This window comes from Tupaia chinensis, unplaced genomic scaffold (assembly GCF_000334495.1).
Source record: "Tupaia chinensis unplaced genomic scaffold, TupChi_1.0 Scaffold000316_1, whole genome shotgun sequence".
In the NCBI taxonomy this organism is placed as follows: domain Eukaryota; kingdom Metazoa; phylum Chordata; class Mammalia; order Scandentia; family Tupaiidae; genus Tupaia; species Tupaia belangeri.
Window position 1 is genome coordinate 9,856,529 of NW_006159809.1, and position 11,761 is coordinate 9,868,289.

Consider the following 11,761-nt stretch of genomic DNA (forward strand, 5'->3'; position numbering starts at 1 on the left):
TGGTCATGCACACACATGCACCCAGTGTGATTTTCAAGCCTTTGGGTCTGGATCTCGAACAGGGAAATCAGCCATGTGGGATCTAGCCAGTTTAACCTCTATGCCACCTACTGGCTCCAAGTCCTTTATTTTAGAGCTGAGAAAAATTTCTTGAAAAAGAACTGAAAAAATGCAGAGCAAAATAGAGGATAAAACTTAACGACCTAAATCTGATCCACCAGTCTCTGTGTTAGTAAAACACACTACCTGGTTGGAGTAATGTGTTGACTGATTCACCAAGAAATTCTTCCACAGGCACTCTCTTTTTTCAGTTTTGCAATCTGATCAACCAATTATCTTTATTCAAATGCATTTGAAAAAACTGAAAAGGAGAAATCAGAGTATGTTAAAATATCAACCAGGATTTAAGGATACTTCAGAGTGATCTTCATCCAGCTTTTGTGAGCATTTACAAGAATTATTTTTATTTTGTTTGTTACTAATTATGACTAATTAATTCATTAATTTTTTGGTGGCACTCGAATTTACTAAGATGTGCTTTAATACAGACGTTGGGGCTTGCCTGTGGTGCTCTCGATGTATAAAGCCCCGACGTTCTGCCAATTCTTCTGGAGTAACGACACCAGGAAGTTAACAGCCAAGTGGATGTTGTACACAAGCTCATCATCTATCATCTTCACATGGCCAACAGACACAGCACCTTCTTCATCTAGAACTTGATTGTGGACTTCACCTCATCGACTTCGGTCACCGTGTGTTGCAGGGAAGGGAATTTACCAACCTTATTTAGACCTGGGCCCAGGATTCGTGGGATCTGCTTGATCAGGGACTCTGAGGCCAAAAAGGCATCATACTTCTTAGCCAGCTTCTTTTTTCGTTTCTTTTCCTTTTTTTAATTTTTTTATTTTTGAGGTTTTTCTATAGGGCACGTGCACTCGCCAGAAAGACAGAGAGAGACATAGAGACAGAAAGCAAGAAATCACCCCCCAAGGGAGATGGCCATGCTGCAATCCCTCTCCTCCATTTTCCTCTGGAGATCTTAGGCATGCATGCACATGTGCCCAGGGTGAGTTTGAGCCACTGGGTCCGAGACTCGAACTGTGGTCGACTACATGGGAGTCCAGCGACATAGCCGTTACACTAACTGCTGGTCCCTTGGCCAGCTTCTTGACCAGTTTCTTATTCTTATTGAGTTTCTTTAGCATCTCGATGTGAATGTGGGGGATGTCCACATCCTTGGCCTTGTCACAGTGCTGCTGGTCCCCCAGGACATACACAGAAAACTTTGGGCAGGGAGTAGACTTAAGCCTGATGGTGCATGAAAAGTGCTTGTCCTTCTGAGAGTCATGGTTCTTCAACCTTATCTGTAGCTCCACCATTTCCAAAAACTTCTGGTGCTTGCTCTGTTTCCCGTGCAGGACTTCCTGCACCGCCTTGTACAGGGTGTCGCGAGAGACTTTGCTCCTCATGGTGCTTCACGCTGCGAAAGTGGGAAAAGAGACCTATTATTATTATTATTAATTTGACCAGGGAGAGACAGAGAGAGAGATAAAGGGAAAAGTTAGAAAGCAAGCCACCAGGTCCAGGACTCAAGCCATGGTCGGCCATGTGGGAGTCCAACACCGTAACCACCATGCCACCTGCCGGCCCTTTCTGTGAGCATTTCTAAGGGCTCTGTTCTTCAAGCAAATGTTCTGTTCAACTCATGTTTAATACATTTTGAAATAATGAAATAAGCTAACTGAATTGAGTTCAGTTTTATATATCCAGATTAATATATCACTCCTCCTTAATTCCACATTGGTCATTCTCTAACTACTGTGTTACTGAATTGTATTACTACAAAAAAGGCATCCATATGCTGCTTGATTCCAACAGAGATATAGAAGTCATGGCACCATATGCACAAAGTATTTCTTCTGAAAAATTCAAGTCATTTTTAAAAAAGATGCACTTGATAGTTTTGATATACAAAACAAAATAGGGATATATATATATATATATATATTTCAATTTACAAGGTAAATAAGTCACTCCTAAACAGAAAAAGACTGAAGTTGATTATTGAAAAAAAGTTTAGCACATCAAGTTTACACTTATTTACAATAATAACATAGGTACTTACAATTGCCTTAAGTATCATATAACATTTTTAAAAACAAAATAACATGGATCTCTAAATTTATAACACTGGGAGTTGCTATCACAAAAATGTATCCCTGGGTCAGCCAGTGACATGGTGGTTAAGGCGGTGGGATCCCACATGGCCGACTGTACAATCTGAGTCCCAGACCCTGGCTTGAGAAACTCACTGGGTGTATGTGTGCCCTCAAAATCCCTAAGGAAGGGAGAAATGGAGAAGTGATTATGGAGTGACCGCTCTCTCTCTCTCCTGGTTGAGTGTATGCTCCCTCTGGCAAAACTGAAAAAGAAAAGAAAGAGAGAGAAATTGGAATAGATTTTCTGAATGGTTATTAGTTAAGGATCATGTGTTTCTGAGAAGGAGAGATTTTGTACAGCTTTCTGTATTTGAAAGAGTGAGACAGAAATTACATTAAATGGAAAGTAACTAGAATTTCATGTCTCATAAATCACTTAGGTCTTCTGCTGTGTTGAGTAATGATTTATTAGTGATAAATGGCAAGTAAAGGAAGGTATAATAGCAGGGAGGCCAATTGTAGACACTAGAGACAGTATAAAAGGGGGCAGGTCACAGTGGGTGGGTGATAGGGGTTGGAAAGGAGGGGATGGGGAAAAAACATTTAATAGACACAAACATGAAAAGATGATAAAAAATTAAATTCTTGAAAACAAAAAAAGTAGGTCTTAACTTATAACACGCCTTTCCCATTTCTACCCCTAGGTGTTCTCAGAGTTTTTCTGGGTAAGAGAAGAGGTCTGCACAATGACCTTAAAAAAAAAATAAAATCCCTTTCTGCCTAGGCTTAGTGGCTCACACAGGTGGTAGCATGCTACACTGCAGTGCTGGGAGCCACGTGGCCAACCATGGGCTTGGATTCTGAGTTCTGAGGGGACCCTAAGATACTGCACTTGTGTGAGCCCCCAAGATCCTGATGACCTGGAGGGCTGTGGGTCAAAGGGGCCTCTGTGTGCATGGCTCTCTCTCTAGTGTGCACATGCTCCTTCTCATGAATAAAATAAATGAACTTAAGAAAGTATTTCTGGGGAACCAGCAGTTAGCGTAATGGCTATGTTGCTGGACTCCCATGTAGTCAACCGCGGTTCGCGTCCCAGACTTGGTGGCTTAGAACTCACACCGGGCGCGTGTGTGTGCGTGCCCAAGATCCTGAGAGGAGAACAGAGGAGAAGGGATTGCGGCATGACCATCCCCCCTGGGGGGTGATTTCTTGCTTTCTGTCTCTCTGTCTCTCTCTGTCTGTCTGGCAAGCACACACGCCCTATAGTGAAAACCTTTCCAAAGAAAAAAAGAAAGTATTTCTGTTCTGTTTTCTAATAATGTTTCCACTTTCAGGCTTATTTACTCATTAACTGTTTAATGCCTCTGGCCTCTATGGATTTAATTAGAAGAATAATAGATAACTTGTGAAATTGGAGATTTGAGAGATAAAAAATGATTTTTTAAAATATTGGACCAGCCAGTGACGTGGTTAAGGTGGCTGGATCCCACACAATCAACTTCGTGGTGTGGATCTTGGACCCTGAGGCTTGAAAGACACTCTGTGCACAAGTGTGTGAGTGCCCAAAATCCTGAGAGAAGAATGGAGAAGGAACTTTATCATGCTTTCTCATTTTCCCTCTCTCAGTCTGTCTCTAGTAAGTGCATGAGCCCTATACCAAAACAAAACAAATGAAAAAATATATGTTTCTTTGGTCAGCCAGTGGGATGGTGGTTAAAACGGCTGGATCTTGGCCCCGGTGGCTTGAAGGACACATGTGTATGTGTATTCAAAACCCAAGAGGAGAAATGGAGAAGGGATTACAGTATAGCCATGCCCCCTGGGGGTGCTTTCTCACTTTCTCTCTCTTTCTATCTCTCTCCAGTGAGTGCATGTACCCTGTAGCAAATTAAAATATTAATATCAATAATAAACAAAAACTGTGTTTCATATCACATGTGTATATGTATATAAAAGATTGCATATAGATTTGAATACAAACAATTGTATGATTACAGATGATTTTCTTTTCTTTTTTTAATTGCTGGAGGGCATGAGTGCTCACCAGGGAGAGACAGAGAGACAAGGAGAGGGAGAAGGTAAGAGGGAGAAAGCACCCCCCATGGGGCATAGCCACAATGCCATCCCTTGTCCATTTCTTCATCCTATAGGGATTCTGAGTATGCATGCATGTGTGCCTAGTGTGTTTTGCAAGTTGCTGGGCTGGTATTCAAACCACGGGACGGGCCATGTGGGATTTAGGCTCACTTAACCTTGACGAGACAGGGCTGTGTCCCCTGATCGTCCTTTCTTTATGTTTTTCTGTATTGAACTTTCTATAATAATCATATTAATGATCTAATAGTTTTCCCAAAGGATCCTGTAGAATTAGGCTATTCTGTTTATACTATAGTGGTGTTGGAAAAGTCATGAGGTATTTTTTCTATGCATTGTGACTTTTCTAGTGACCCAATACTGTATAAACACTGGTGTCCAGAGTCAGGCCACAGCAAGAAAATAGGCTTGCCCCAGAAGAACAGGGTAATGTTAGGAGTAGTCCCCTCTAGTGGAAATAACTGAAGGAAAGGACAAAGGGTAGGTTACAATGATTTATATCTAGCCTCAGTGTTCCCCTACTCTCTCCACACCTGCACTTAGAAAGTACCATCCTGCACTATGCTGCAATTAGCGTTTACCCACGCTTAATGGCATGGTAGTGGCCTCCTCACTTGCAAGAGAAGACAATGGGGACTTCTGAGGTCTGCCATCCAAAACCAATTAGTCCCTAGTACATGTGAGTTATAATCTGTAAAACGTTCTTTTCCTTTTTAGGAGTCACCTAGATCCTTGAGTATATACCTTTGCAAACACTGGATGAGTTAAGGAATGGATATTCTATGCCAAACCAATTGTCTTTGACCAGTTTACTCATTTTGTTTTCTCCCAAAAAACAGTGTGTATTCTTTTCCTTTTAGAAGCCACAGTCTACCTTGAAAATTCCCTGAGAAAATCCTTGAACGTGGAAAGAACTGGAGGCCAGCCCATAGCATGCTAGTTAAGGCAGCTGGATCCCACATGACTGACAGCATAGTTTGAGTCCTAGATCTGGTGCCTTGAAAATAAACACACTAAGCACATGTGTATATGCCCAAAACCCTGAAAGGAGGAAAAAATAGAGACGGAATTGTAACATGACCGTCTCTCATGGAGAATGTCTCTCACTTTCTCTCTTCGCTCTCTCTCTCTGGTGAGTGCGCATACCTTCTGGCAAAATTAAAAAAAAAGAATTGTATTTTGTATGTGGCATATACAAAAATCCTGACTCAGCACTGAGAAATGTTATTTTTAGATAAGATATAAAACTGAAATCCTGATCCTTCATTAAAGATCTCCTTCGAATCGTCATAAGAGGACACAAAGATCCTTTACTGCTTTCCCTTCCCATATTCTCTCTGCATCTGAATATTCCTCTATAGTGTTCTGTTTACTACTTGAAATTTGTATTAATACTGGTAAATGGTAAAGTGCGGAACTTGGATTATAGCAAAATATAAAAATCTAGTGAAAATAGAATATAAGTCCATGAGATAATCGAATTACTCTATGCAATTGCTAAACATTTTTGTAAACATAATTTTTTTTTTTTACTTTTTTTTTCCTAGGAGAGGATTTTGCTATAGGGCGTGTGCGCTTACCAGACAGACAGAGAGAGACAGAGAGACAGAAAGCGAGAAACCACCTCCCAGGGGGATGGCCACGCCTCAATCACTTCTCTATTCTCCTCTTGGGATCTTGGGCACGCATGCACACACACCTGGTGTGAGTTTAAGTCACCAGGTCCGAGACTCGAACCGTGGTCAACTACGTGGGAGTCCAGCGACATAGCCATTATGCCAACTGCTGGTCCCAACATAAAATTTTTTATGTTTGTTGCAATATATTGTTTGATGTTGAAAAAGATACATTAACAACATTTTAATATAGAATGTATGCATTTGGTAAAAGAACTGATTACTCTTAAATACCTTTTTTTTAGTCTATAATATATGTATGTGTGTTATATATACTATGTATACATGTATATATATAATATTAGTATGATTTAATTTTCAGAAATATATGTACATATATTTTCAAAAGGAATGTAATTATATATATATATGTATATATATATATATATATATATATATGTTCAAATTGTGAGGGCACTTAAGGTACTTTTGATGAGCACATTGTATTTAAAAGGTACTTACCCTTATAATAAATAAACATTAATGGCTGGCAATGACTATTGGGAGGAAAAGGACAGGACTTAGATGAGTGTTGTCCAATAGAAGTTTCTGTGATGTCCAGAATGGTAGCCAAAAGGTATGCAGCTATCGAACACTTGAAATGGAGCTAAGACAGAAGAACTAAATTTTAATTTTATTCAGTTTTAACTAATATCAGTTTAAATAGTTACAAGTGGCTAGTGGCTACTACATTGGCTCAGACTTAGACTAAATGACTACCCAAAATTCACACAAAAATGGATTGGAGCCAGGGGTGAGGCTAATCTAGGGTTCTCATTCTAATCTCGAACATTGTTGTGTGTGGAACTATGCTTACAGATATTTTTTAGCATGTAAGTATATTAGTGAGTATATAGGTATGACAGATAGCTATTTTTGCCTGTCATATTTCTGTTTTACATTTAAATAATAATTTTATGTTTTGGTAAATAGTGTAAGGTATGTGCTCTTAGTAAACTAATAAAGCAGAAATATTATGAAAGTCCAAATAACTATGCTTTTTTCTTGGTATCATTTAAAAAAAAAATGCCAGAAAGGGGACCAGCAGAAGGCATAGTGGTTAAGGTGCTGGACTCTCATGTGTTCGACCACAATTTGAGTCCCAGACGTGATGGCTTGAAACTCACACCAGGCACATAAATGTACATGGCCAAAATCCCAAGAGGAGAATGGAAGAGAAGGGATTGCAGCATGGCCACCCCCCCCAGGGGATGATTTCTTGCTTTCTGTCTCTCTGTCTTTCCAATGAGCACACATGTCCTATAGCAAAAATCTCTCCAAAAAATAAAGTCAGAAAGGCATGTGTGCTCCCCAGAGAAAGTGTCAGAGAAACAGAGTGAAAGAGATAAAGCATACCCCTATAGAGCATGAACGCACCACAATCTTTTCTCCTCCATTTCTCCATTCTTTTGGGATCTGGACATGCACATGAGCACAAGTGCTTGGTGTGTTTTACATAAAATCCATAATTTAAAAAGTAGTTTTTTTTTTTTTTTTTTTTTAAAGAAAGAGTTGTGTTTAAAATTAAAGAAAAAAATCTCATCTAGTACTTGGGATACATTTTCTCTGAACCCATTAATTCATAAAAATAGATATTTCTAAAGTATTTTTTAATATTGTTTTTATTTTTAGAGAGGTTTTTTTTTTTTTGCTATAGGTTGCACGCGCTCTCTAGAGAGAGAGAGAGACAGAGAGACGGAAAGCAAGAAATCACCCCCCAGAAGGAGATGGCCATGCTGCAATCTCGTCTTCATTTTCCTCTCAGGACTTTGGGCATGCACACACATGCACCCAGTCTGAGCTTTAAGCTGCCAGGTCTGGGATTTGAACCACGGTCAATTACATGGGAGTCCAGCAACGTAACCATTATGCCATATATTGATCCCTCCCTATTGTGTTTTTAATAGTAAATATACAGAATTTCAGTTCCATTAGAAGTCAAGTAGGCTTTTATAGGAAGGCCATTGTTTATAGACCCCTTTGTGAAATCGTTTCTATGGAGAAATGAGCTCCCAAGACGGAATTTAGAATCCTTGGTACAGACCTCTGCTTCTTAGCAAGAAGAGAATGACCCACTTTCCCTGCCACCTCAGGTGCCAAGGAACCATTTCTTAACCATACCCTGGAGCAGAGGGCTTGGTTGCATCCCAGCTTTCTCCTCATTCAAGAAAAGGATTTGGGGAAGAAAGACAGTCTGTTCTTCGCGCCACCTCAGTGCTCACTCAGAAGTGAGATGCTAGGTGACAAAAAGGTACAAGGTATTGTTAAATCTGGGATTACTGAACTGGGACATTCGTTTTAAACTAGGAGGAGAGGTTGATGTTTCCTCCAAATCTGTTAACAATAATCATGTATTAAAAAGAATAGACATTGGGGACCAGCAGGTGGCATGGTGGTTAAGATGCTGGACACTCCTGTATGGCCAACCATGGTTCGAGTCCTGGACCTGATGGATTGCTTTCTTGCATCCTCTTTCTCTCTGTGTCTCTCTCTGGTCAAATTAAAATAAATGAATAAATAAATAAAATCAAAAAGAAACAATTATTTTAAAAAATAGACACTTCTTTAAGGTGATTTGAATGGGTTCTCATTTTTAATTGTTCCCCCATGTGTGAGAATATAAAATAAAATATGATTTCTAGTTGACATTAATAAATATAATCATGAATAAAAGTGGATATTTTGGGGGTGATAATGTATTCTGATATCTTAAACAACTACAAGAAAGATAATTTGTTTTTTCTTTAACTCTTAAATATTATACATAAATAAATGACAGTGACCATCCTTTAAGAATAAGGCAGGCCCAGCCTGGTGGCACAGTCAGTAGCAAATTAAATTGCATTGCTTCCTGCCTACCTGCTACCATTTTTGTAATTTAAGACTGGCCTCCCTGTCTGTCTCCCCCTCCCATTTATCTGACATAGTATGTTTTTTCCCTCTTCATTTATGTAGTTATTTATCAGGACTATTTGGTACTTGTTCCCTCTCACACTAAGATTTACATAGAAACATAAGGAAATGAGACAAAAGGAGATTCCTTTGGCCTTGAGGGAATAATTTGAGTATTAAAGGAGCCCTTTGGATGTGCCTGTCACTGGATTTAGATTACTTTCAGTGTCAGAGATGCAAATCTGTGCAGTATACCCAGGAAGCAGAGAATAGAAGTGATCTCTGGGAGACTTGCAGTATGAGTGAAATCCAGTAAGTGGATTGGCTTTCATTTCTTGCTTAGGTCAGTTACACGGACACATCAATCTTTCGTAGTTCCTGGTTCTCTACCTATTTATTTATTTGATTGATTTTTACTTTCTAGAAATGGGGTCTAGTTAAGTTGCTCAAGTTGGCCTTTAACTCCTGATCCTCCTGTCTCAACTTCCTGAGTAGCTGGGAGGACTTCAGGCACGGACTACTATGCCTTTTCTCTAGCTCGCTCATTTCTGATTTTGGTTCATAGTAGATATTTGTTACATGATTGTAATTTAAATTGCCTCGAATATAACATGATTATGGATGGCTTTAAGTTGATTGCAATCTCATATAGCTCAAATTCCTTTTTGGTATGTAGCCCTTAGTCAAAATAACTTATTGAAAATGTCCATGGGATAAAACAAAAATGCAGTTGCAGTGATTTTTGTTGTTGTTGTTGAGGTTTTTTGTTATACGGCACATGTGCTCATCAGAAAGACAGGGACAGAAAGTGAGAAATCACCCCCAGGGGGGATGGCCCTGCCGCAATGCCTTCTCCTCCACTCTACACACACACACACACACACGCTCAGGGTTAGTTTAAGCCATGGGGTCAGGGACTTGAACCGTAGTCAACTACATGGGAGGCCAGCGACATAGCCATTATGCTAAGTGCTGGTCTCCCAGCTGCAGTGATGATCTCTGAGAAACGGAGTTGAGAAAGAAGGTATATTTTATATAGTATTTAAAAATAAATAAAGAGCATGTCAAGTGGCTAGCCCTGTGGCTGCAGGGTAGAGTGTCCAATAACAGCTAGAAAAACAGGCTGGGCTGGGTGTGTGCGCCCTGCCCCAAATCCCAAGTGGCTAATGGAGAAGGGATTGCAGTTGGTCATCCCCACTGGGAGGTGCTTTCTCACTTTGTCTGTCTCTCCCTCAGCCCCCCCCCCCCCCCCCGGGGGGGGTGCCTTCTCACCCTCTTTTCTCTGTTTCTAGCCTGCCAGTGCAGGTACCCTACAGCAAAGAAACAAACAGAAACAGAAAAATAAGCCTATCAATTTATGATGAAAAAAATCAATGTAGAGGGAACCAGCAGTTAGCGTAATGGCTACGTCGCTGGACTCCCACATAGTCGACCGCGGTTCGTGTCTCGGACCCAGTGGCTTAAATCTCACGCCGGGCGTGTGTGCGTGTGTGCCCAAGATCCCGAGAGGAGAATGGAGGAGAAGGGATTGCGGCGTGACCATCCCCCCTGGGGGGTGATTTCTCGCTTTCTGTCTCTATGTCTCTGTCTGTCTGGCGAGCACACGCGCCCTATAGCGAAAACCTCTCCAAAAAAAAAAAAAATCAATGTAAATAATATACATTACACACTTTTAGCCTGCAGACTTTTCCCTAACTGTTCTGTAACAGTTTAGTATCAAATAGTCACATATCTAAATGGAAACTCAGATCAAAAGGTGGAAGAAACAGTGTGCCTTCTTGGCCTTCCTAGACCTGCTCACCCTGCCATTCAGCTTATCAGTCTGTTACTTTTTACCTCATTCAGACTGAGGCAGAACCTTACCACACATGACTGAGCCTCTAATTAGAAAAGATATGTGCTTAACATATAGAAAAATATCATATATGTGCTTATTATAGCGCAGAAAAATGATAGTTATGTAATGGGCATTATCAGACTGCCTTTAAAACACGATTTTTAAAAAAAGACTATTCAAAGGACATATCAGCAAGGAATGTCTGACCACTCAGAAAACACTCTCTTTCATTTGCGCGCGCGCGCGCGCGCGCGCGCACACACACACACACACACACACACACACACACACGATTATCGAGACTTGGAAAAAGAGTAACTGGTTAAAATAGTTGCAAAATGTTTTCTTCCTTATCCTTATACTTTTCCAGGTGGTTGTTTTTTTCTCTCTTCTCTCTCTCTCTCTCTCGAACACTTTTCTCCTCATGCTTTTTTGTACTTTATTGCCTATTGTAGTCTAAATTGTCTGGCCACCAAGGCAAATATAAACCCATGCGAACAGTGGGATATCTGCCTTGGAGTATTTTTCAAAAACAAACACTGCTGCACCCGGCCAAAGAGCAGCCCGGGGTGTGTGGTTTTAAGAAAAACACGGAGCGGGGGGCAGTCTGCGGGAGTGGGAAGCAGCCCCTCTACTCCGCCCTCAAGCGGCTTCCCAAGCCCCAAGCTGAGGCCAGATTTGGCCCACCGGGTCCCTCGCCCCTGCCAATTCCTGGCGTCGTGCGGGCCTGCGGGTGCTGCTCCGGTGACAGCAGCCCCGATGCGCTGCGCGTTCTGACGGCCCAAGTCGGTACGCAGATGCAGGGGGATACGGCCGATGCCCTCTAGCCCCCGGACTTGGCTTTCTCCTCTTTTTCTCGGTGTCGCGCCAGGGAGCATCTGATGCCTAAGGCAGCTCATGTGCTCCTCCCAGCCGCCCCAAGCTCCCACTCCTGGGCCCAAGGGCCCCTCGGCCTCGGATCGCGCGCTCCTCGGGCTTCCCCCCTCCCGGGGTACCCTCGCACTTCCTCCTTCCCTCCCCGCCCTGCCTTCCTCCCTGCCCGCCTACAGCCACATGACAGGAAGGACTCCGCCACGCGACGTCACGGACGTCCGCGCCCCCGC

At 41.6% G+C, this 11,761-nt stretch overlaps 1 protein-coding gene and 1 pseudogene across 1 annotated transcript in view; one reads left to right on the top strand and one right to left on the bottom strand.

The window, feature by feature from the left end:
- Nucleotides 1–517: 517 nt before the first annotated feature.
- Nucleotides 518–6,789, bottom strand: LOC102474809 (60S ribosomal protein L10a-like; annotated as a pseudogene).
- A 1,358-nt stretch (nt 6,790–8,147) lies between these two features.
- Nucleotides 8,148–11,761, top strand: part of PPP3R1 (protein phosphatase 3 regulatory subunit B, alpha) — an 83,845-nt gene continuing 80,231 nt past the window's right edge. The window contains exon 1 of the mRNA XM_006151298.2: nt 8,148–8,180. Coding sequence (XP_006151360.1) covers nt 8,163–8,180 — 18 coding nt within the window. The 5' untranslated portion in view covers nt 8,148–8,162. The remainder of the gene's footprint in view (nt 8,181–11,761) is intronic.